Here is a 26,108-nt window from a genome sequence, read left to right as displayed (position 1 = left end):
AACATATGAATTATTTATTTTAACTTACAAGTAGGATTGGATTTCATGTTGTACTAACTTTAATGATTTTCTTTTATCCTAATCCGGCTTATAGGCTAAACTAATTTAAGGGCTTTAGCCCAGCTTGATAGCTCTATAACTTACATAGGTCATATAGCTACTATTCTGCCAAATTGTTAATGATGGATTTAAAGGACCCATCACTCATGTAAAAAATTTACTATATAGGTGTTATCATTATCAAGATATCAATTTGTCTTCTGTCAATTTTGTTTAGACATTTTATGACGCAATTAATATAAGAGATGTGAAGAACATGATGATTGGATAGTTTAATAGCTAATGTACTTGTACTAATTCTATTCTTGGTATTGAGCTTATTGCTTTGAGCACAAATTTTCAATACCAATAGGAACTAAAAAATACTCTTTAAGGCTCTTTTTGAGATACTATATTTATATTATCTTTTATTATAATCTTATTTATGTATATACAATTTGTTATATATATATATAATATAATTCTTTCTTAATATATAATGTACATCTATCAACCCTCTTTTAAGTGTCATGAAATTCAATTGTGTTTTACTCATCTAATCAACTTTTTTTTTTCCTAACTGAAACTCACACCACCAAACATTAAACAATAATGACTTCAATTACATTGTTTTATTTCTCATTATAATTTTAACTTTACAACTTCAACGGCATTGACTACTAAAAAAAAAAATCCTATAATGAAGAGAGATGCATTTAAAAATTTCTATCTGCTTAATGATCTTGAATGAAACTCATTTCATGCCAACTGTTAGAGATATAGGTACTACTTCATTCAATCTTATCTTAATGTAATACATTTCTAACATAATAATATAAAACAACAAAAATAATTAATTACATTAACTTTAAAAAAGAAAAACTGTAACAAGTATATCAAATTCATTTATATTATTTTCGTCTACTATTCATTAATGTCAAATATAAATAGTTATAATATTAATAAAGATAAGTGCAAAAGAAAAACCTTTTTTTTTCTGAAATGAACTACAGCAGACAATAATGTATTTAAAAGCCGTGTCAACAAAGTAAACCTAGCAAAATTTTAGAAGTCAATTTCAGACAACCTTTACTTAATAAATAATAACTATTTTTATTTTGATCCTTTTAAAAAGTATCCTTTAATATATCTTGGGAAAAAAAAAATCACGTATTATAACGTTAAAAGTATTTCAGCTTAAAATTTAGTAAGGAAAGAACTACAAAACTTAAACAGTGGACATAAAATGCATAGATTTGAAACAAATCCCAGGAATCCTGGGACACTGTATTTCACTCATGGTCTCTTAGATACAGAACCACAACTGCACAATTGAGACCAGCAACTACACTAGTTGCACTCCACAGTTCACCTTCAAGAAGTGGTAATTTGAATCCCCAAATACATGGAATTAAAGCATATAAATTTAACATATTCACAAAGCCCCCATGCTGGACTTGGACTCTTCTAGTATAGACATTTTTTCTGTTTCTTATTTCTATCAGAAAATTTTATCTTTTAAACAAATATGTAGACAACATGCACAAACATGGCTAACTTCTCCACACCGTTTCCAATCTCAAACATGATATAGCTTTATGATCTGGTCTATCTTAGATCGACATACAGGGCAACCCCATTTCTTTGATTTCACCTCGTTCAAGCAAGACATACATCCAGCAACATGACCACAGGGAATGCATGCTCCTTCTGCTGGAGCATCTAAACATATCACACATGATGAGCCACTTCCACTTACACTTGTTCCTTCTCCATTAGAAAGCTTCTCGACATCTGAAGATGCCATATCAACAGGGCTTAAATCGATTGATGGATACTGAATGGGGCCATCTGTTGGAATATCACCGGCGAATGGTGGAGCCGATGGATTGAAATCCAAACCACTAGCCTTCACATGGCTTTGGTGGTGCTGACTATTGCCACCAGTTTTAGCTTGTTGCACCAACTCACTTTCACTTGTATTTGAATTTGGTGTGCCAAGAAAACTATGATTTCCTGTATTCACTGCACTGTTTGAAGAGCTTGCATCAGAGTTTGGTTGTGTATCAGGAAAGGATGGCCTCTCCTGCATGGCAGACTGAAGGGATGCATTGATGGCCATAGCTAACCCTGTGTCTTCTGCAGCTGGTGGCGCTGTGGGTGGACCTGTAGGCACATTGTTTTGCAAGAATCCTGGATTTGCCTGGAAGATCAGAAGAATAATGCATCACGCAATGAGCAAGGAAGATATGTATCAAAATTCAAAACTTATCTGCAAACTTTCGTGAACCTTTTTGGAGTTACAAATGAACTAAGGTGAGAGAAAAATTATAATTTCTTGTAAGGATAAAAAAGAACAAATAGAAATTGGTCCAAAAGAAAAATGTCCGTCAATAGATAAAAGAAAATGAAAAATGAAAATTGCCATAATAATATATGCTACGAAGATTCGAATTTATATGATAAGGGAATGTTTACAGGGAATCGGAATATTTTAACCATTCTGAATAAACGAAAGCAACGAATTTTTGCACTATGCAGTGTTTTGGTTCTCTGGAAATAACGAAATAGATCAATCTTCCACAGTTATTTTACATTATAGTATTAATATTTGGTAGAAACAAAATAACGTTGTGGATTTCAATGAGAAAAGTATCCATCTTTTAGTACCACATTTATAGAGCATCAAATGCTGGGTGTGAATTCTTTTAGTATATCCATGGTTGTTAGTCATATTAAAAAGGAGAGGAGCACAAGAAAAACACTATTAAAGTTGTTAAAAGGGATCTCATGTTGACTATATAGAAGATTTAATCATTTAACCCAGTCTAATGACCTTGTGTGATTTATGCAGTCAACGTCACCTAGTATGATAAAACTTTACCGTGGTTGTCGTCAAAAAAAAAATAATCCAATTACCCTCTAATTTAAATAATTATTAGCAATGAGAAAACAAACTATTTTGAGAGAAAATGCAATTTACATTGTCTCTTTAACAATCATAGGGAACAATCAAGCTATTTGACAGATTAAAAGTTATCCTTAAACCAGAAATTTCAGAAACACGTAATTGACATTTAAGATATCTCAATGACTTTCTTCTTCAGGGAAAAAGAATCAAGACTTTTCCTTAGGGATTAACATTTGAGTAATAGACAATCATCACGAACTACATTCCAAAGAAAAACTCAGAATTCAGAGAATAGTGTTTTAAAGTTACTACCAAAGCACCGCAAAGATAACAATTATAATAGAATCAGTGAACATAACATGTGGTATACCTGAGGAATTCCTTTGCAAGCATTACACAAAAATGCAAGTTGCTGCTTGTCATTCTCATTAGCAGGCCCAAGTTTAAGACGTGTTTCTGGACAGAAGTAGACAAAATAGACAATGTCAAAGCCAGTCGAGAAGAAACCATTTCTTGTATTAAAAACCATGGCTGTCACACTCTAGTTAAGTCTCAGTCTTTATTCTTAAAGGAGTTCAAGATCTTTGAACAAAAACAAAATCAAAATCTTTTGCACACTCAGTTTTTTTTTTCTCAAACTCATTCACTTCAAGGAAACTTTGTCAAAAATCAGTTAACTCCAGAATAAACCAGCTTTTTCTCAGAAACTCATTCAATTCAAGTAAACTTGCGAGTTATAGGATTTACAGAGTCAAAACACACAGCTTGTGCACTTCAGTTGAGCTGCCTCCATTCTCTGGATGCATTGACTTTATGAAGTTAATTTTATATTATTTTATCTCCATTATTTTCCTTTTGCTCTATTTTTAGTTTATGAGGATAACTTTATATTTTCTGTTTTATTGAAAAAGTAATGGGCCAACAACATAATATGATAGTTGGTTCCAGAATTGAGATATGTTCTTCATTTCATTACTTTTGTTTTCTCCATTATGTAGAATATTCAATTTGAGTAGTGTACTACTATATATTTTCTAGATAATTTTTAAAGCATGTAAACTTCTACAAGTTTAGATTCAAGTTTACTATTCTCCATGAGTTAACCCAAATCTTGAGTTTGACAACCTTACAGGAAAGGAAATAGAGCATAGTATGAGAGAATACTAGTAGCTAGGGAAACGATTGCCACTGACGGATCAGACTGGTGTAGCTTTGTGTCTTCTAAATGGGCCTTCCACAGTGCAATAACTGTACGTGGTTGTGCGTCCTGATTATTTAGGTTCATGTATCAGTGATGAAATGAAAATTCATATAATGATATGGAAAGAATAAAAGCACTAAAGAATTTTCAAAATAATAAAAGCTGTAAGGCATAAACTCTAAGTCTTATGTAAAGGGCAAACATATATTGTTAGTAGATGCATTTGAATGTAAAATGATTCGGTGTCTCAAATATCTTCTTTTTATCCAAACAAACATGTTATCTTCTGTGTGCTGCAAATGTTAGGGGAAAATAGTTAACTATGAAATACCTGCAAACTAGAATATACGGCAAGCTCCAACTTGTAGGGTTGGGTAAGAGTTCGGGAGCCCACCGGTAAAATAACCACCCAACTAAAATAAAATTAATCAATAGTGAGCATAATCACCAAATTTATCAAAGTTCATATTTTAAACAACTGAAAAAAACTAATTTGCAGGTTGCTTGAATGAAAGTCCATCCATTGAGAAATAAAGGTAGAACAACTAGCCATAAAATAGCAAATTGAATCCTTCAACATGTTACATGAAACTACCCACACTTTTCTCGATAACAACTGAGGAACTACTACTTCTAGAAACCCAGGTCCATGAAGCTCGCGTAACCAACCGGAGAACAAGCACAGATGACTCTGCAAGCCAACAATCATCATTTAAAGAACTCAGGTGCCTTGGGTGTCATGATAAAGAAAAGGAAATTGATGTTACATTACAAAGGTTTTGTACCTCAATTGTACGAACAGCACCACCATGTCCTTTGGCCCTGGCAACTTCCAGAGGAGTTAGACAATCATCATTCAGTATTAAAGGATTAGCTGCAAAGTTGATTGGTAAAGCCCATATAGATGAGTTTCTAGAATTCAAATGAACAAAACTAATCAAGCATTGCTGATTATTGACCATACCGCCATGCACAAGAAGTAGCTTAATAATACTTTCAAAGCCCCTTTTAGCTGCATGATGCAACGGAGTCCCACCATGACGACCTAAACAACAGTTGAAAGTTAAATCCATCAGATGAGACCGAACATAAATCAATTCAATGTTCAATTTCCATTACATCTTGTTCTGAAAAATTAAGGACGACGGTGCAGCAGACACAAGCAAGACAACCATCTCAACTAAGGAATCTACAGGCCATGTAAACATCTAAACTATTCCTCATACCAGAAAACTGAGGATTATATTACTTTTACTACCAAGTATCAGTTTTATCATATGACAATTAACCACAACATCCCTGTTTCTCGGAAATTGTAATTATTTAATTCACCATCAAAAGCAGTAAGCACCATTTCCCATCAAGACAATTAATGAAGCCAGAAAAAATAACAAACCGGAAAGAGATCAATACCAGGACGATATGCATTGACATTGGCTCCAAGTTCTATCAAAGTTTTCGCAACATTATAAAGATGAGGATTCATACAAGCAACAATTAAGGGGGTCTTCGCATCTTTGTCCCTCCACTGCATCAAAGATCAACACACCAATCTCAATAAAGAAAAGAAAAAATGTAACCGATCCAAACCTAGAACGATCAATAATAATAACAAAATTCACATTTCCCCCTGAAATTTTGCCACGATTCCAATACCTCAAGGCCTGCACCTTCTCTATGAAGGCTTTTGATTCCTTCGGTGTTCCCATAACTGACTTGCTGGTAGAGCAACTCGTCTTTAGATTGCCCTTGCCCCATTGGAATTCAGAAGCAAATTAGGATTTTTTTTTTAATTTTTTTTATTTGTATATGTAGATTTTGCAGAAGATGTGAAATGGGTATTCTGGTATGAGGAAAAGAAAATTGATTCTGAATTAAATCAGAATTTTTTCCAGGAAATCTTGAACTTTCCTGGAAAATGTATAAGCAGTGGAAGGTAACAGATAGTGAGAAAATATGATATGAGAATGGAAGAAGGGGGAAAATAAGTTATCATTGGGAAATGGGTGGGGCTATAAATGTAAATAAACCATCAGTAACCAAATCCGAACGAATTACGGGATATGAAAATATTAGGCTATATATTTAATATATAATTTTTTTACCATATTTCATAATTTTAATTCTCTTCTTACAATATAATTCTTTATTAAATTTTAAAAAATTAATAATATTATTTATAAAATTTTCATTTTCATTTTTTCCTATTCATCGATCTTTATTTTTTTTCATATTTTCTTTATTTATCTCACTTTGTTTTAAATAAATATAATTTTATTTTATATTTTAACTTCATAATATTACAATATCATCATCTATTAATATGATCTTATGTATCAATATGTACACATAGGTGCGCGATAGATTGTATTTACGCTAGTAAATTGTAATCATAATTAGTTGTTTGTTGATTAATTGTAATTGTTATAATCATTTATAAATGTTATCAAAACGGGTCACTCTGTTTTGATCTATCACGGATTTGTCACTTAGTGAGTCAACAAAATCTAACTTACTTACTAGCGTGACAACAAATTTTAAACCCAACTCGGCCTGAATTGATGAATTGATCGGATTAGCTCACTGATTCATTTAATTAAAAAATACAAGTTTTTTTTTTCTGATAAAAAAAACTAAATTATAATTCTAATTAAAATATAAATAAACTTTAATACAATTCAAAATTATGTTAAACTCTAAATACAAACTAAAATCACAAAAATACAAATTAGTATCTAATAAGAAATAACAAACCACTAAACTCGACCCAAATATAAAATTCAAACATAATAAAATATACTAAAATAATCTTTTTATATACAGATTGATAAATTAACCTAACTTATTGTGATTGAATTTAACTTGAATGAACTAAATTCTTAATAAACATAATCAAAAATTAACTTTTACAAAAATTTATAAAAATTTTTTAACCCAACCTAATCAGAATCTACCAAATACCATGTTGACCACAAATTTTAACTCATTTTCACAATTTTAGTTTTGATACGTTGTGTGTTGGTTGTACGACTAATAATAATAATAATTATTATTATTTATTATTCCGAAACCAACCGCGTGGAGTGATAGTGACTGATATCTTAGGAAAGAAGGAATGGACGATTTCTGTCAAGTTGCAAACTTCAGCGTTTACTTTATATACAGGAATGCATCTCTGTCCATTCACTAAATTAATTGTTAAAATTAATAAATTAATGAAAGTTAATTTTGTCATTGATTTTAATGACAAACTATTGTTGAAGTTAAAATTGACAATCAAATTAATTCATACAATAAATAAAATGATAAAATGGTTCTTAAAATTATGAATTATTAATTAATCTAGTTCTTGAAGCTGTAATAATAAGATAAATTGGTTTTAACTATAATATTAAACATTTCAACCTTTCTGATTCACGAACCAAATAGAAATAAACGTTTTGGAAAAATAATAAATTTAACATTTATAATCAAGGTATAATATATGTTTTCTTATTACAATTTTAAAAATAAAATTAATTGATAATTTATAACTTTGAGGCCATGTTTTTAATAATTTTAGCTATTAATTATAACTTTAATGTCTCTATTTATTAATTATGTATAATTTCAGGTACTATTTCTTTCTTCATTCCAAAGCCTAATTGATGTATTATTGAAATTTTCATGAATAAACTGATTGTCTAATGTTGGTTAGTATAACACATGTGATACGTATATTGTATTTTTTTAAAATTTTAAAAATAAAAAATAAATAAACTTTTAAATTTTGTTATAAATATTTTTTAAACAATTTTGTTTATTAAAGATACCTATTTTAGTTAAAAATAATTAATTTAAAAGAAAACAAATTAAATAAATAAAATAATTAAATATAAAAAAAAACATTTACTTAAAAGATAAAAATGAAAAACGTTTATTTTAATTTAAAAAATATTATTCATTAAAGGATAAAGTCTAGAATAAAATTATGAATACTAAGATGAAGTATTTTTTTTATATATAGGTCTATATCAGTATTATAGAAGGTAAGGGACAAATGTATATTATTGGAAAATGGATATATTTACAAAATTACATTAAAATTTATTTGAAGACCCTTGATTTTCAAAGTATCTCGATAATGCTAATTTCAAATTTTGAAGTTAAAATAATACTCTGTTTAAGAATGCACAATTTCTTAATTTAACCAAAATGGTCGTCCAATACTCTCCTGATGTATAAAAAATATCATCAAAATTCTTAAAATCATCCAAACGTAGTGTAACCATCGCATTTTATTTTAATTTAATTTATATACAATTTTAAACATAAATAAATACACAATAATTTTTCGAAGGCAATTTTTCTCACCTGAAAATTACCTGCATTTCAAGTAACTATTAGGGATGGTTGAAAATACCAAAATTATAGGGACACGAGAGATTACAACCAAATCTCGAAAAGAAAAAGAAAAAAACAAAATTGATGAAAATAATCATTTTTTTTTCAACTAATCAAACTAAAAATGAAGCTCAAATGTTGGCAGAAAAAATAAGAAAACGAATGACTTTTAGAGTAAAAATAAAATTAATATAAACATTAAATTTTATTCAGATAAAATAATCCTTAACTCTAAGCTTACCAAGCAATGAGATCTGATCTTCAAAATATAAAATAGAGAAAAAAAATATTAGAAATACAGAGATGGGTGTGGGTAGAGAAAGATAATTGATTTTTTAGAAGTCCAAAAGAAAAAAAGAAGCTTGAGCAGGTAACTGGGCTTAGGCCCACTAGTCTCATATATTAAAAGCTGTAGTTAATATAAAGTTTTTATTTATTTTTCTATCCTTATGCAATGTAAAATTAATATAAAACAATTTTATTTCCAATATATTAAATTTATTTTTTTAGTAATCATTCTTATAAAATGATAAATTTATACAACTATAAAATAAAAAATATATGTATTTGTTTCTTTAAATAATATTTTATGAACAAAAAAATAATAATTAGTTAAGAGAAGTAATATAAAGTTACTACTTTTAATATATAAGAAATAGAAATACACTATGTATAATTGTCTTGTATTTAAAAAATAATAAACACATACCTTAATTGATTAATATTCGTTTTGCTCGTAAAAGTTAATTTAACTATCTTAACTTAAAACGTCTTTTATCATCTTAATTATTTTGATTAATATTTTCTATTTTAACAACAACTAATTATAGTTGATAATAAAAAAATGAAAAATAATATTAAGAAAATATTATAATTTTAAAAGTACCACCAAACTTTGTAAGGACTATAAAACAAGAAAAAAGCTATATTTGTAGACTTAAAACAAGCCAGAGAATAATGATTCAGAACGTTTAAGTTGCCTGCACTGTATTTTATACTTCCTATCCCTGATCACAATATCAATTAATATTTGTTATTTCCTTTTTTTTCTTAGGTTTAGGTGTATATAAAATGATGTGTATAGACTTCAGAATATCGATATGAAAAGTAGCAATTTTTACTACATCTTAAACGTAGTATCAAACCACTTAGACTTTATTAGCCCCGTAAATTTGTTAACTAAAAATAAGTTACGACAAATTAAGGGTTGAAGCTATAGGACGTCTTCTCATGTACAGATTTTCTGTAGTCAAAGAATGGGAAATGAGGATTTAACAGATAAAATATTGTTCGTTTCCGGTGAAAAAAAGGATTAAACGATGATTTGCGAGATTATAGTATATTTTTTATCTTGTTGTTTTGAGGAGATTTGCAGATAATTGTGCCAAATTGCCACTATACTCCTTGTTGGCTTTATGTCCACTTATCCGATTGTAGAATTTATGTATCTGGTTTCAAATGTTTGAACATTGTTTCCGGATCCTAATTGGTTGTATCTGATTCTAGTATTTAATTTTTGGCTCAAATACATTAAAATATTTATTTTTTCAATTAATATTTATCTTTAATATTTATAAATTTTTAAAATTAATTACAACTTATCTAATTATCATTTTGTATTATATTTAACACCAAGTGTAATTTGATAATCTAACTTTTTCATACATTAAACTTTATCTTTTATTAGTCACATCACTCAAATTCTACACAAATTTCAACAAAAATTACTCTTCAATCTACTCCACTATCACACCTACAAATCCCTTTAAAAAATAGGTTTAATTATGTCTTTAGTCCTCATTTTCGTAGCCAAATATCAATTTGGTCTCTCTATTTGTTTTTATCTCAATTTGGTCTCTAATTTGGAAAATTCGATGCAATCAAGTCATTTTCGTGAGTGATGTAGGAACAACATTAAAGAGAATGTCACGTGTCAGTTCCTGAATTTTATTTATTTGTTTTTTTATTGATTTTTTATTAAAAAATTAAAAAGTTACCACGTGTCACGCTGATATCGTGTCAGGTGGCAGTGATAGTGCCACATGTCACTATTATGCCGGGTGTCATTTTCACACTCTCAAATTAGTCCATATATTTTTATTTTTGTCACAATTTAGTTCCAAATTTTGTAAAAATTGTGCAATTTCATCCCTTTCTAAATTGAAACAAAAATTAATTTTTATATAAATGTTATACAAATATTTTATTAAATTTGATATTTTTATTCAAATTGATATTTTTATTATATGTTTTCAACATAACTAAGTTTATTTAAATTTGTGTTTCACATTCAACTTTACTTAAAATCGTTTTCAAATTTTAAATTTATTTATTTTCAATTGTTACATGAACTAGTTAAAATTATTTTTATAATTGTTATTTTTACACCAACTCAAACATTTGTATAGAAATTATTGAACTTTACACATTTTAAAAATATGCAATTATTTGAAATATAAATTCAAATAAAAAAACAATATTAAAGTATGGTGTAATAAAATATCAATATAATTTATGAAATTTTTTCTATTAGCATTATTTTCTATTAGCAACTTTAATAGAAATATTTATGTACATTTATATACAAATTAAATTTGGTTTCAATTTGGAAAGGGACAAAATTAAAATGTAGAGACCAAATTTAGAACGAGGAAATGACATGTGGCATAATACTGACACGTGACATTATCACTGTCACATCACTTTGTCACTGTCATGTGACACGTGGCAAATTTTTTTATTTAAAAAAAAAATTCAAAAAAATAGATAAATAAAATAAATTCAAAAAATCCAGAAATCGACACGTGACACCCCTAACGTCGTTACTGTATCACTAACGAAAAAGACTTATTTCATCAAATTTCTCAAAACAGAGACCAAATTGAGATAAAAAAAAATATAGGCTTCAAATCGATATTTTATTATGAAAATAAGAATTAAAGACATAATTAAATCAGAAAAATAACACAAACTTCACCCTCAAATACACTCAAATCAATTATCTCACTCTCCCTCAAATCAATCCACTTATAAAAACACATCCTTAATGTGTTATATGTGGGTGTAATCCATACACGTTATTTAATAAATATTAAAATACTCAAGTGATATTGATTTTTGTACCAAAACTTTTATCTCAAAATCTTAAATAAGTTTCTAAATTTTTGTTATTTTCAATAATTAAGTTCGTATTTTTAAAATGTTTAACCATTAGACTCAAACTCAAATTTATGCAACTAAATATTTAGAAATTAATTTCCACTTAATTATTATTAAAAATTAAGTAATAGTTTAGTAATTTTCTATTTCAGAATCTATTAGTTTGAAGGATTAACGTAGACAAGAAAGTGACTTGTGCAGACAAAACGAACAATTTTTTTCTTATCCATTAGGAAAGAATATCTATCTAAAAGACAAATCAAATTTATTTCAGGTGTTAATTTTCAACATCTTCATCATCAAGGCACATCCCTCACTATACAAGTTGTAACCAAAGGTGTAAGGAGAAACATTTTTTTTTATTTGGTAACGATTTGATCTGCTTTTGTTAATTTACTCAATTTAAATGTTTATTAAAATTATAAAAGTGATGTGCTAACTCATTTTATAACCCGATTTCATTAATTAAAAAATAGTAAAAGTCTTATAAGTTTAAGACATAAATCTTAATTTATATAACTCCGTAAATTGAGTTCGGTCTATAGGACCTTTTTGTCTATATTTTTTTATCCCATCAGTTGCAAATCTTACATCAATTAGTGATAATATATAAATCAATCAAAATTTTAACTTACAAACTTATTTTATAGGATTGAATTAGGCTTAAAATTTAATTCTTAATTATTTAACTACTCACACTTAAGACAATAACGATGACAGATCTAAAATCCTAAATCAGTACGGAGTAATTAAAAATTATTTAAATCTCAAACTAATATCCTTTTAAAGTAGAAGTAAAGAATTAAGAGGACAAAATTAAAAAAAAAAACAAATATATAAGATGAGAAGGGTCAAAATAATTTTTTTCAAATATTTGATAATAATTTTAACAAAATACATCCTGATTTACACAATGGTCCGAAACTGATATATATTCCATTTTAGAAAGGTGTATTAGAAGTCTAAGTTGGACTCGAGAAGACTTGTGAGTCTTGAATAGTTCCTACACATGCAACCAACAGAAATGAAATGAAATTACGTTGATGCGTGGAAATTGTGGTTATCGTTTTCGAAACAAAGTGGAAAGCAGTGGCTGCAACAATCGTATCTAATCCACCGTCAAACACAGCCTAACTATACTGTTTCCAAAGCACAGAAGGAGAAAATTGGATTTATTGTACCTCAAAACAGAAAGACTTAAAGTTAATGCCGGCACTCCCCGTAATATGGTGGTGTTCACGGAAGTCAGCTTTCCTCATAAACTTAGCACGCAAGGTTGCTTCAACGCTCTCAATTATGCCGAAAGCGATATATTTACACACCAAATTGCATTATTTTGGATTATATTTCATTACATTTCAACTTCTACCTATCTTTATTGACCCATATCTACCAGTATATGATTTTGTTTGGAATTTCTGAAATTGGAAATTATTTCATTTCATTTCATTTCGAAATTACTTGTTGAACATCTTCAAATAAATAAACCAAAAGGATGATTTTACTATTTTTTTCTCAACCTTAGCTAGAATAGTAAATATATGAGAATAAAATTATCGATTAATTAACACTAAATCAAGCCTGATAAAAGTTGATTGAATTTCCAAACACATAACTTTATTAATTAGGATGATTTCTAAATCAAATTTTAAATCAATTATATACTAATTAAATCAATTTCCTTTTGATTAGTTATTCAAAAGGGACTCGTGTTCCAAATTGGATGCAATAGAAATCAAACACAATGTACTAGAGTCATCCTATTGACTGATGATGTGTACAATGTATCACCAATGGGAACTTGAAAATCAAGATATTATATAAAACCACTGTGCATTAAAACGTTTTTCATGATAAGAAAAAATTCTAAGTTCTAATTTTCTCCCACCTTCTCTTTTTTTCTTTCATCCTCTTTCCACCAAAAAAGTCTTTGTTGGGATGTCTCGTCTGAGGATAGGAAAGAAGCTTCAACCTGCGAAGAAGGCTTGGAAGAGCTTTTCCAACAAAATGCAATCAAAACTTCCGAAACTCAGCATTCCAAAAGCCATCAAAGCCACCTTCAAACGCCTACTTGCCACCTTGCATTCCCTTCATCACCTCGTACTCTCTAGAGGTCGTCGTTCGCTTACAGGAAGAAGATCATCATATGCTGCTTCTGATTATCGTGTTCATGGTAAGAACATATCTGCAATACGCATAGATTACCTCTTTCCTGAGCCTGCTTCCTCCATGGTCGTGCATGCCAACAAGACTCATGCATCACAAGGGGAAACAAGCAGAGGCAAAGAGGTGATTGAGAAGAAGAAGGGTCTGGCAGGAGGGAACAGTGGCGTGAATAGTTTGGAGGATGCATGGAAATCTGTGGTTGCTAAGTCACCTCAGCTGCAGGTGGATCAGAAGGCAGAGGAGTTCATCTCCAAGTTTCGTGAAGATATGAGGCTTCAGAAAGAAAGGTCTTTGTTGGAATTTCAGGAAATGCTAGCACGAGGTGCCTGAAATTTATGTCCACTATTCCCTTGTGTTGTGCATAGTACAACATTCATAGACTTGTTGAGCATGGTTGTTTGGGATTGTTTTCTTTTCCTTCATTTTGGTTCTTCTTAAGGTAGTCGGTTGAAATGGGTTTTGCCAAAAAAACTGACAGTATATTTCTGTTCTTTAGGCTTGCATAAGAGATTATTTTTCCCCTTTACATTGTTTTTATTCTTCATTCTCATGTACATATGATTAAGTGTGCATCAACATATATAGGATAAGCAGTTTGTATACAATGTATTAAATTATAAAGCTTGCTTTATCTGCTAGTACTTTTATCATCCATTTGATCGAGTTTTTCCTCAAAATGTAGTTCACCTTCTGTTACGACTCAAAGATAAGGCTTCCCCTTGTTATCTAGAGAGTATGGAGACAGAGATTTAAGACTAAGAGACTCTTTGCAAACCATCGGAATCAACTCCTCATGTAAACATGATTTAATGTAAAATCTATAATTGAGATTTCAGGCATACATCCCAATTATGTTTAATAACTCAATGTATTCAACCAAAACTAGTTTTATTCAACTTTAAAATAATTGTCTTAAAGAACCCACAATCCAAAATGAGTATTACTATTATGCATTTATAGGGTGTTGCGTGCTCGTGCTTCCAACCCAATGGCAAAAAATATTTGGAATGTCCCACATCCCAAGTGCAAGATAATAGAAAGCTAAAAAGTAAAATGAATACTAAATACCAAGCTTTTACTTATATTGTCAGCAACAACAACTCTAAGATATTATCTTAGGTCAATTCAGATAAAGAGTTAATATTTCTTTTAATTTAAAACTTTAAGAAAATAAATCTTTCTTCTATGTTGTTTCATCTCCATTCAATATGGGACTTCCACTCTGCATAGGACATCACATTGTAAAAGCCACAATGATAACATTCAACAGTTCAGCAATTTTGTTATACAACGATTTTCCAAGCTCGGCATCTACCCCAAGGAGAAGACACCTAATGCAGAAATTCATTCATGGGATCAAGACACGTAATGCAGAAATTCATTCATAGGAACAAGACACGTAATGCAGAAATTCATTCATGGGATCAAGACACCTAATGCAGAAATTCATTCATGGGATCACCGGAGAATTTGAATTTTCTACTAGGTTTTTCCGTGTTATTCTTCTATTGTGTCTTCAAAATATATTAATAACCTCTGATTTTGAAATTTTAAAATATATTTCAAAGATTCTTAAAGTAGCAATACAATGTATTTTAATACTCAGCAAAGACAACACCAAAAAATTCTGTAGAGATACTCATCATCGTGATGAATCTTTTTCATGCAATAAGCCTCCATCTCCTCTCGAGTGACCTCGGAAAAGTATTAGGGTATCAAACAGAAAATAAACTTCCCGTCGCCCAAAGCTACGGTGCATTATAGGTATAAGAAACAAAAGAAAAAATATAAACACTACCTCCTTTTTTCTTTATCTGCAGGCCAAACAAAATGGTAGCTCAACAAAACTAAGAAAATGAAATCATTATTCATAACCACATATTTTCAGAATGTCAAGCTCCAAATCTTGGGCAATGTCAACGAATTACATGATCTCTAACTAGGAATGGAAACATGACAGGTAAATGAAAATTAAATAAAAAGCCAAAAAAGACCTTGCCTAGGCAAGTTTTGTCTGGTCCAGGACCAGGTCATCAGGAACATCAGTTCCTCAAGTAGCAAGCCTTTTCTCCTCTGTTGGAACAAGAGTATCTGCATTTATTTTTTGAAACACATGCATGGGAATACAAGCAGACGCTGTTAATAACATTACATTTGGTCATAATATAGTTAACAAATAACATAAATCATACCAAATTCAACCAGCGCTCAAACAAAGATAAGGGAAAACTGCAGGACGGATGGAGATGAAATAAAGAGAACACAACATATCGAATAATGCCAGGTCATTTATAATTCTGCAATCACGATCATATTCTACATATTTCTCTGTTTGTCCCAAAAGAAGCTTCTTTGAAAGCTCTCCTTGAGCTGCAGCATTTCCATATTTCTCCATTATGCTTTTTTTTTTTTGCGACTATAACTTCTCCGTAGTTATCCAAAATTCTTATACGGAATTCAGCTTTGGAAGGTGCAGCTTGCATGTGGATATCCTGGCTTTTTTCAAATTTTACTACATTGACTTTTCTTTTTTATATTTATAATATAGCATAAATGCCTTGGAGGAGAAGACAATAGTTAGAAACATACATCTTTCAATTAACACCAGACACGACACCTACCCTTGAAGGCCCACGGCTACATATCTTCTGTGCTTCCGATTAACATTGGACACCTAAACACGAAAGTACATGGATAAATGAAAGTCTATGGCTACACCTATGTAAGCTTCAATTATATAAATTCAAAATTGAATAACATAGCTACAACAAGCCAGACCAAGCATCTTGATCAAATTGGAATTTTATCACAAAAACTAGGTATCAAAGTATCAAAGCACAAATTGGAACATTATCCCCAAAAAAGCTGTATTTCGTTTGCATGCAGCAAGAAACCATTCCCAGAAAACTTCAGAGACATACCAGAATCAAAGAAATTAGACAAAATATATATATAAAAAAAAAATCCACTTACTTTTATGACATGCTCCCTTCCTGCACTTGTCCACTATCTCAATTACATTGCAGTTATTATTACTTCCCCTCCTACAATCATAACCACATTTATCTCCAAAATTGTAGGTAGATTGATTAAAAACGGAAAAACTTGTATCTTCCAACCGTTCAACTATTGGTTGGTTGGTTTGGCCAGAGTTGTATTAAAGTATTACTCTGTTGTTGCTGTGATTACTGTCTACTGCAGGTAGCATGAAATATTTTTGCACTTTTATCGTACCAAGATTTTGTATGATTTGAGTCTGATTTCCATTTCCTTTGATGTTTAAGACTCTAAACAAATAGAAAAAGCCACACAAAACACATTCACCAGCATACAGAGGAATAGAGAAAGAAAGGTAATAGAAAGTTGGGAGGCTTACAGATTTCTCAGCTTTAAATAACATGGAGCAGAAGACCTAAACTTTGGTATATGAGGATTAATCTCTTTTCATCTTCTTCTTCTACCTCAGCTGGTGCAAGCCCAGCTTTACGTGCCTTTTCAAGTGGTCCTCAAGCATATTTATTTTTCATTCCAATGCACTGTATATAAAATCACAGTGAAGAACGTGAAATAGGGTTTTCCCAACCACTCAGTTTAAGAACATCAACTTTAAAATTACTATCTACCTTACTAGTTAAAATTGCATCTCTGAAAGAATCTAGAAGTAAGTCCCCACGTTGCAAGGTACAAAATTGGAATTATAACTTCGACCCCTTTTCCTTCTTTTGTTCTGTTTATGTAACCTCAAGAAAATCAAAGTTTATTAGAGGGAAATTTGTGGCAATTTCAGGATGTTGTTCTTTTTTTAAATTTCCCACCCAATCTACAATCAGAATCCGAAAGTATTTAATTATAAAGATAATTAATTAATTAATTGACTAATTAAGAAAATGACAGGAAATTAAATGTGGACCATATGAAACTTTGAAAAACACTCACCTGATGCAGTTTCCATGGCTGTTAATTATAGAAAGCGAGAATGGTAACAATGTTCCGTAGACAGTACTCAAATTCTAATCGGGAAGTGGGCCTTGGGCTTTTAGTAGCCTCCTACTGTTTGAGTAGCCCAGCTTAGTTTTTTTGACAATACTAATTTTTTTCATTTCATTATTAATGGCCTGATTGATTTTGAGTTATGATGCACACATATGGATATGACACGTATCTGATATATCGATATATTTATTTTTAAAATAATAGAATACGATATGTGATATATATGTTATTTATGAATCTTGAAAAAGTATAAATATTATTACAAACATAATAAATATATGGTTGTTAATTAGTGAATTCAAATTTCCTAATTAAAGACAAATTATTTTGATAGCCAAAATCTAATAGCTAATGTTAGTGACTAATTTAAAAACCAATTCATAATTGAAACTATTTTAATTATCAATTTAGAGACCAATTATAATTTTTTATACTTTAGTTGTCAATTTAGTCATTATATAGTGATTAATTATTTTTTGTCACTAAAATTAGTCATTATTCAAATATTTTATTGTACTGTACTACAACTTTATAAATTAGATACTTCATTAATAAGTATTGTTAAAGTATCCTAAAGTATCGGAGACGATACGTGTCAGACACGGATACATGACCCAAGTTGAAGTATTGGTGCATCATAGATTTTGAGGGATGAGAGAAACTATGGAAATAGAAAATAAATAAATTTAATATCTATATATATATATATAAATTATTTTTTAATCATTTAGTATATTATAAATACGGAAAAAATAAAAATAAAATGTTTTCTAAAATAATATAATTTAATTGATTTGATAAAAAAAATAAAAAATAATGTAATAGGTTTCGCTATTTTTTTTCTCAACTAAACAACAAAAAATAATTCTCTCAAACAAATAAACTCTCATCCAATAAAACACACTAACTAAACATAACAGGGTTTTTCTTAATTCTTTTACCAATGAAATAACATTGTAAAAAGGAAGATTAACAAACCAAACACATTAACGGAGTTGAACTTCAAATCAAGCTTAGAAAGTTGTTTTTCTTGTCTCACTAACATTAAAGTTTGCCATTTTATTTTCATTATAAACAATATAAACAGCTATTTTTTTCATAATCAAATTCATTTGTTTTAAAAGCACAGAAAATAAAGTTGTCCCATTTAAGTAGGTTATACGAATAATATGATGCAATTATCCTTAACAAAAATCTAAAGTCTGAAAAGTAAAAATCATTACAAGATTCTTATTCATGTTTTTCTTTATTTTCCTTTCTAGACTCTCTCTATCCCTTTTTAAAAGTTAGAACCCTTTTTAAAAGTTAGAAATGGTGTGATTCACTCTCTTCAAATTCATGTATTGGTAGTGACTTTCTTTCATCCATCAAACTTCCTCAATTAATTTATTGTTATTTTTCTATTAACATATAGTCGCATCAATATCCCTTTTTATATACATTTAAATTCATCATTTCTTTTACAATGAGATATTGTTTTTAAAGTTTCATTCATACTATTCTCACATTTTATTTGTTTTGTCATTTTAAACTACAAAGTCGGTATTATGTGTCAAATGTCTTTATTAACTTTTTTATGAATATTATTATTTTTAAGTATACTAAAATTTAGAAATAAATTGTATGATTTATTTTTTATTTATTTCATCTCATTCCACATCATCACTAATAATAATTAAGGATTGAGTCATCACCGTCATTGATAGCATTATCATTATTATCAAATACAGTAAAAAATTACTAATTACTTTACATTAATTATAATATATTTTTTATTAATCATACGACCTACATTTCTTAATAAGTGGATAAAAATAATCAAGATGGTCAGGATAATATATATCATGTCATCCAATTAACGAAAATTAAACGAAAGTTAATCAATTAAAAAAATATAAAAATTTGAGTATTTCATAAAAGAAAATTAATTAAAAGTATCTAAAGTCATAAAGAAACTAAAACTTAAATAAGTAATGTTTTTACACTTGTATTGAATAAAGAGTAATTTTATAAATAAGATTTGAGCTTGATATAAATATATCATCTATGCCAAAAATTCTAGTCTCATAAGTGATTAGTAGTCTCCGTCAATAAACATAAACTATATAAATATGTTTATTTTTATTTTTGAAAGTATATTCTATGAAACTATTGTATGGAATATAATGTTTTTTTCCAAGTCAACAAAAGGTGTGTACAAAAGTCATATCCAAGTCTCCTTTGTTACACTTTAATATCTTTCCATCAACTGTCCTGTAAAAGATAAATAGCTTATCTTGTATATCTTACAGTATAATGTCAATTTAACTTTTTGCAATCCCTCTTAACCATGCCTAATCATATACATTCTCATGATTTCATGTGGAGATTTATATAGATACTCATCCCGGATAATTTACGGAATATTAGGATCTAAACTACTCTTCTCTCACTTCTCAAACATTTTTTTTTAGGTTAATCTGACAAACAACGATTTAAATGATATCTTGTTCACATGTGTATATTCAAATTTCAATAAAAATACCTTCAGAATCATAACATTATCATTATAATAGGTGTACATGATTATACTGTTTTAATATATATATATATATATATATATATATATATATATATATATATATATATATATGTGTGTGTGAGAGAGAGAAGTCTTCCAATATTTTTATTGAACTTGCTCAATTAGTTCTAAAGTTTCGAAGAGTGATTAATTCCAATTTTTACTTCTAAGTTAAGAAATCAAAAATATATTTAACCTAGTATTTTGTTAAAATAATCCACAATCTTTCTTGTCCTCATTTTCAAACCTTTCAAATCAATTTTATAATTCCAAAATCTTAGCTCGTGAACTATAAAAGTCTAAAATTTCGAAGGATAACTAATTTCAATTTTTATTTGAATCTAATGAATTAAAAATATATTTAACCTAATATTTTGTTAATGAAAAGTTGAACTCAAAACTTCTATCATCCTCATCTCCAAAAACTTTCAAATCTAAGTCTTATAACTCCTCAATATTAATAAGAGGAATTTGAACCATAATCTCTCTCAACTTTCCTTTCAACTCTTACCACTAAATCACCTTATACCTCCAAGTTTGACATAACATTTCATATATATAATATAACTTCTCAATTGACATATCTATTTAACAAAGAGCGTTAAAATCAATGGTTTTCAAATGAAAAGTTTATTTTATTTAAAAAAGCAATTTATATTAAATATATCCATTATACTATATTTAAGTTTTGAATTTTTTTTTGACGTGGCATAATCCTTAAATTATGACCTAATGTGTATATCCAAAATTAATGGGAAGACTTATTTTGGAAAAATAATAATCATGATGAGCAATAAGCAGCAGGTTTTTGACTGGGAAAGTTTGAGGAAATTAAAGTAGCAAGACTGAGTGCTACTTTAATTTTTACACAAAGCAACTTTTCTTTCCAGGAATCATGACTGAGTGCGGAGCCTTACTATTTCAAAGTTTAGTAGCACTATTTTTACTCTCACTAATGTTATAGAAACTTCACATATTTGTTCTATTAATGCACATTTATAGTTTAGGAGTCTCGAAAAAGTTTTGAAAATGATATTATATATATCGCCCAATTTTCTTTCATGAAAATTGCAAAGAGTAACTTTTTATTAAATTGCTTTGGGTTGGTTTGTAAGAGTCCATAAAAAAAAATGTTAATTGTTACTTTAAATTATCTCACTTGACTAAATGAGTTGCATGTTTCTTACGTACAACATAAGGAGGGACCAATCTACACTAAAGAAGTCTTCTTCAAAAGTTAACATAATGCATCTTATCTTTTATACCCAAACCCTAAAAAATGGCATTGATGAAACTGGTCAATAAATTTTTAATTGAAGAACAGATTTTCCACAGAGACTTAGGTCAGGTGGTATGGTATCAATGTTCTTCAGGAAAAGAATTTGATGGCCAACACTCGTCAATAAATATGTGAAAGTGGAACTCATAAGGGACTATATATTTTAGGTAGCTCAATTGGGATCATGGGGCGGTTATGTTTTTCATGGGTGGGACAGTTAGGAACTTTTTTAACTTTTTTTAGTGTTTTTCCTTTCTTTATATACTTTAATAGGAACTAAACAATTTTTCTCTGGTAGGATCTCAAGTTTCAGATGGAATTCGATGTAAAAATAAGAAATTTGAATAATATATAAAAAAATATCTATAAATATATTGTTATAAAACTTTCATTAAGAGATGCTATTATAGTACTTTATGATTTTATATAATTTATTATTTTCAAATTTCCTTAGTCACCTTTTCAGAAAGATTGATCAGTGATATTAGAATTGATAATTCATTTTAATAATCAGCTTAAATAAGTATACAGAGTGAGTAAAAAATCCTATATTTAGATTAATTGTATTAAAAGTTTACTTACGAGGTTTCAGACAGTAAAAGTAACGGTTCCTAAGGTACAAGGAATTTAAAAATGATTTTACTAAAATTCTCTCTTGCATTTGCATATGAATGAACAGTAAAAAGCTGAAACAACACACTATAAAAAAATACACCAATGTGAAAACAACTCATAGTCTCTCATACAAGTTTAGATGTAACTTATCAGTGTGAAATATGAGTTCATTATCTCTTTGAACAGCCCCACAATTTTTTATATTTATACTTGTAATAATTGACCTATAAAAAAATTACAAAAATTAGATTAGATCTTAAGTTAGTAGATTTTTTACTTCAATTACACCACTAAGCATTTGACTCGGGCTTTGTTATAGTATATGTGCATTTTACTAAATTATGATCAGATCTCTCTAATACATAAATTATGATCTAGTTTTATACTAAAATAATATCTAATTGCATTTTGAACGTTGAAACTTTTGGTCCAAAATGTACCGCCACTAGGCCATTACCACACCCACATGTCCCGATGAACAGAGTTACATTGGCAACCAAAAGTTTTATTTTCCGTCGTTTAATCGAACACTTGCAAGTTGCAATAGAACCAAATTCACGATGAACTTCTCCAAAATTGATCATCCATTCGAGTGTAAATTAATATTCTTTCATGAATAATGGTACCAGAAAAGTCTAAAGAAAATGGACAATAAAGCTCAGCAAAGGGGCGTGGATTTTTGAATAATATAACTTTTAGGACATAATTTATTGATATTACAATCAAAAAGCTCTACCCTAATTAAACACTAATTTGTAAAATACAAAAATGTTAGAAGATTGGTGTTTTGCACTAAAAAAAGAAAAGTCAGTGTTTGACAAGTAGATTACATGTGTACATACATTGCAGAACATGATTAGGCTTTCCCATTCCTCTGGCTGGTTTCTTTGTCAATGGATGACTCCAAGATCTTGCAGCTGGCGATAATGGCGCCCCCACACAACCGAAATTATGGTACCCTTTTGTTGCAACGGTCAAATTCAAGTTACCCTGTATTATCCGGTAAATTTAATAATACCCTCTTTCAACGTGACATGAGAAAATTTCAAAACTCTGGCAATTCTGTGGAATCAGCGGTCCTGGTGAATATGTCATACCAGAAATCCATGCCATCATCAAAGTTTGAATCATAAGCATGACTCTGCTCCAAAGTTTCCTCATACTTAGTAAAAGGGTATTGAAGTGGCATCTGATCTGAGATTGTCATGGATTGTGTTTCATCAATTGCCGGTTCCGACCAAAAACTCTCGTCAATCACGGGCATTGTCTCCAGAGACTCTATGTCTTCACACTTTATGTTTTTGCTGTCACCAACTGTGACAGATGAAAAATCACTAGAAGTGGTGCATGCAGAGGTTGAATCCATTTCTCTGAAATTCAAACTTGCAGGTTCTGATTGAGTTACGATGCTGGAATTGGAATCAGAACGTCTGATTTTTGGCTTTGTGACTCTTCTGGAATTTGTTGAATTCAGCAACCTCTTCTTCAAATTGGTGTGCCACACATTTTTTATTTCGTTGTCAGTTCTTCCTGGCAATTTTGCTGCAATTGCCGACCACCTGAAAATAAGGATCGACACGGTTAATATTATATTCGTGAAATTATTGCACGAGATTCGCGTTCACTTTGTTTATTCCAGTGAATCGGTAAACAACAAACATTGATGTTGTCCTAATTCAATAGTGCACGGACAATGAATCTCATGCTCATATTGGTATTTACGTCTCTAACACATGTCATAATTGCATGTGCCATAAACTGCCACACCAATTTGTTTCGTGCGAGACAGATCTAATCAGAGATTCTTGCCCTCGCAGTCCCACTTTTTTGTTTTTTTCTCTATCGGTTTCGATGTTTTATAAACTATAGTTTTCTATTTCAATACTCTCTTTTCTTTTAACATCTGGGTTGTATATCAGTATTTTTTTATGGATACACTCTTTCTGTGATCACTTGCACCGTCAAAGGTGGGATCATATACCTCGATTTTCTCACACAATACTCGACTCCCCCATTATGAAATAAATATTAATTAACACAGTCTTTATTACATTTTAATTTTCATCCAAGTTGACAATAATTGTTTCCGGCCCCCACCACTTCATCAACCTTGTTTATGCATCGGAGAAACTTTGGAAAAACCGAACATATTCATAATTTGAGGAAATTAAAAAGATCAAAATGATTGAACAGGGTGACGTGTGAACTAGAAATTGGATGGCAGACATGTGCATGATGTTTTGTCTTGATATGCTTTTTGCTGGGAAGTTAAATTAGCATGATCAATGTGATGTATGGGTCCAAGATAGGAAAAATGATGAGTGAAGAATACCTGTTTCCCAGCATCTCATGCAGCTTAATGATAGTTTCTTCTTCTTCGGATGTGAAATTCCCTCTCTTGATATCAGGCTTCAAATAGTTAATCCATCGCAGTCTGCAACTTTTTCCACATCTTAACAGGCCTGAGCAAAATGGTCACAGGAATTATAAGAAAAAAATATAGATTAAGGTTTATGAAGCAGAAAGCGTTTTTGGATGTAAGATTTACCTGCTTGCTTTGGGAGGGCACGCCAATTGCCATGGCCATGTTTTTGGATGTAAGAAGTGAGGATTTGATCTTCCTCGGGAGCCCAAGGACCCTTCTTCAATCCCATCTTTTCACAACAAGGAGCTCTCACCATGTTTGTGGTATTGTTTGGATGGCAATGATATAAGGAAGATGAAGAAATTGATGCAGTAGTAGAGTAGTACTATAGTCTCACTCTAGCAAACTGGTTATTTTCTCTCTCCTTCAACTTCGTTTCCAAAGACTCTCGCTGGCTATTTATCCTTGGATACTCCGCACGCCATGGCCAGAATGGTCCAACAATAGGAAAAACAAATTTCCATATTCAAACCATTTAGCAGTTTCCGCGAAAGGGGTTCCTCTCTTTCTCTCTCTTTCTTTCTCTCACGCACACACAAAGAGAAAAGAAAAATAAGTGTTACATGCATATACTAGTGAGACTTGGGAGTGGTAAAAGAGTAACGACAAATTTCGCACACATTTATTGTAATTTTGCCAACCAATTTGCGTACATTTATTTATTTCTATATGCTAATATTGTATAGAATGCCACGTTGCTTTCTCTATCCACTAAACTATTTATAACTTAACCACATGTACATTGAAAGATTCGTAACCAGATGTTTTCATTTAATTTCATTTTTATTCGCTTCTGCTATTTTTACTCTAATACCTTCATAATTTAATTAATGTTTTATTTAATTATTGGTAAAAATATATAAATTTAAAGCTTATTGCTAATAAATGAGACACCATTAATGTAAGTAATTAAGAAAATAAATTCAAATAATATGCACAACAAAAAATAAATTTAAATTCACTTATAACTTTTTACAGAATAATTTTAATTTCACAAGTTTATATAATATCATATAAATCAATAATTGAACTTTAAACAATTCTTCAAAGTCCATGATATCGATAAGATTTGAAAATAATTTAAATAAAAAACACAACTATGTAATATTCCGTTAACATTGAAATAAAGCATTAAAATAAATAGAGATATCTTATATCTATATTTAATTTTTTAAATAAAATTTTATGTAATAATAAATAATTAATAGACTTTGACGTATTAGTATAATTAATAGATCAAAATTTATATTAATACTTAGCATAAGCTTGTTTAAAAATATGTTCAAGTATTTAATATTTGATTTAGACTTATTTGAATCATTAGTCTTCGATTCAAATAAAATTTAAGTTGGCCTGATTGCACACACTATTCGCAGT

The 26,108-nt window shown here is 29.6% G+C and overlaps 3 protein-coding genes and 1 long non-coding RNA gene across 5 annotated transcripts; 1 reads left to right on the top strand and 3 right to left on the bottom strand.

Annotated features, from left to right (window-relative positions):
- Window positions 1-1,267: 1,267 nt before the first annotated feature.
- Window positions 1,268-6,125, bottom strand: LOC114190862 (putative E3 ubiquitin-protein ligase XBAT35). The gene is made up of 9 exons (XM_028079920.1): window positions 5,808-6,125; window positions 5,565-5,679; window positions 5,116-5,196; window positions 4,937-5,025; window positions 4,751-4,842; window positions 4,483-4,564; window positions 4,115-4,217; window positions 3,321-3,406; window positions 1,268-2,242 (listed from the first exon to the last, which is right to left on the bottom strand). The coding sequence occupies exons 1-9, from the start codon at window positions 5,907-5,909 to the stop codon at window positions 1,619-1,621; spliced, it is 1,374 nt and encodes a 457-aa protein (XP_027935721.1). The 5' UTR covers window positions 5,910-6,125; the 3' UTR covers window positions 1,268-1,618.
- A 7,330-nt stretch (window positions 6,126-13,455) lies between these two features.
- On the top strand, window positions 13,456-14,385 carry LOC114189864. The gene has a single exon (XM_028078581.1). The coding sequence runs from the start codon at window positions 13,632-13,634 to the stop codon at window positions 14,187-14,189; it is 558 nt and encodes a 185-aa protein (XP_027934382.1). The 5' UTR covers window positions 13,456-13,631; the 3' UTR covers window positions 14,190-14,385.
- Window positions 14,386-15,648: 1,263 nt separating this feature from the next.
- On the bottom strand, window positions 15,649-17,830 carry LOC114189865. Of its 2 annotated transcripts, none has more exons than XR_003605742.1 (5): window positions 17,796-17,830; window positions 17,483-17,586; window positions 16,833-17,395; window positions 16,052-16,533; window positions 15,649-15,950 (listed from the first exon to the last, which is right to left on the bottom strand). It is a non-coding gene; the product is annotated as an uncharacterized LOC114189865 (long non-coding RNA). The 2 variants fall into 2 exon arrangements; XR_003605743.1 differs by having other exon boundaries at window positions 16,449-16,533.
- A 5,134-nt stretch (window positions 17,831-22,964) lies between these two features.
- Window positions 22,965-25,276, bottom strand: LOC114192795 (transcription factor MYB15-like). Its single transcript, XM_028082613.1, has 3 exons — window positions 24,855-25,276; window positions 24,639-24,768; window positions 22,965-23,865 (listed from the first exon to the last, which is right to left on the bottom strand). Exons 1-3 carry the CDS (start codon window positions 24,985-24,987, stop codon window positions 23,352-23,354), a joined length of 777 nt encoding a protein of 258 aa, XP_027938414.1. The 5' UTR covers window positions 24,988-25,276; the 3' UTR covers window positions 22,965-23,351.
- Between the last annotated feature and the right edge of the window lie 832 nt (window positions 25,277-26,108).

The sequence above is a fragment of the Vigna unguiculata genome, chromosome 7 (genome assembly GCF_004118075.2).
Source record: "Vigna unguiculata cultivar IT97K-499-35 chromosome 7, ASM411807v1, whole genome shotgun sequence".
Lineage (NCBI taxonomy): Eukaryota > Viridiplantae > Streptophyta > Magnoliopsida > Fabales > Fabaceae > Vigna > Vigna unguiculata.
The sequence above is the reverse complement of the archived record's forward strand: the minus strand, read 5'-3'. Positions and strand labels throughout refer to the sequence as shown.

Excerpts from the sequence above, each read along its gene's own strand:
- LOC114189864 (XM_028078581.1), top strand. The coding sequence starts at position 13,632 with ATGTCTCGTCTGAGGATAGGAAAGAAGCTTCAACCTGCGAAGAAGGCT.
- LOC114190862 (XM_028079920.1), bottom strand. The coding sequence starts at position 5,909 with ATGGGGCAAGGGCAATCTAAAGACGAGTTGCTCTACCAGCAAGTCAGT. Across the intron at positions 5,026-5,115 it reads GCTACTTCTTGTGCATGGCG|CTAATCCTTTAATACTGAAT; the intron begins GTATGGTCAATA and ends TCAACTTTGCAG. Across the intron at positions 4,565-4,750 it reads CAGTTGTTATCGAGAAAAGT|TTGGGTGGTTATTTTACCGG; the intron begins GTGGGTAGTTTC and ends ATTTTATTTTAG.
- LOC114192795 (XM_028082613.1), bottom strand. The coding sequence starts at position 24,987 with ATGGTGAGAGCTCCTTGTTGTGAAAAGATGGGATTGAAGAAGGGTCCT. Across the intron at positions 24,769-24,854 it reads TGCCCTCCCAAAGCAAGCAG|GCCTGTTAAGATGTGGAAAA; the intron begins GTAAATCTTACA and ends CATTTTGCTCAG. Across the intron at positions 23,866-24,638 it reads CATGAGATGCTGGGAAACAG|GTGGTCGGCAATTGCAGCAA; the intron begins GTATTCTTCACT and ends CCTTATTTTCAG.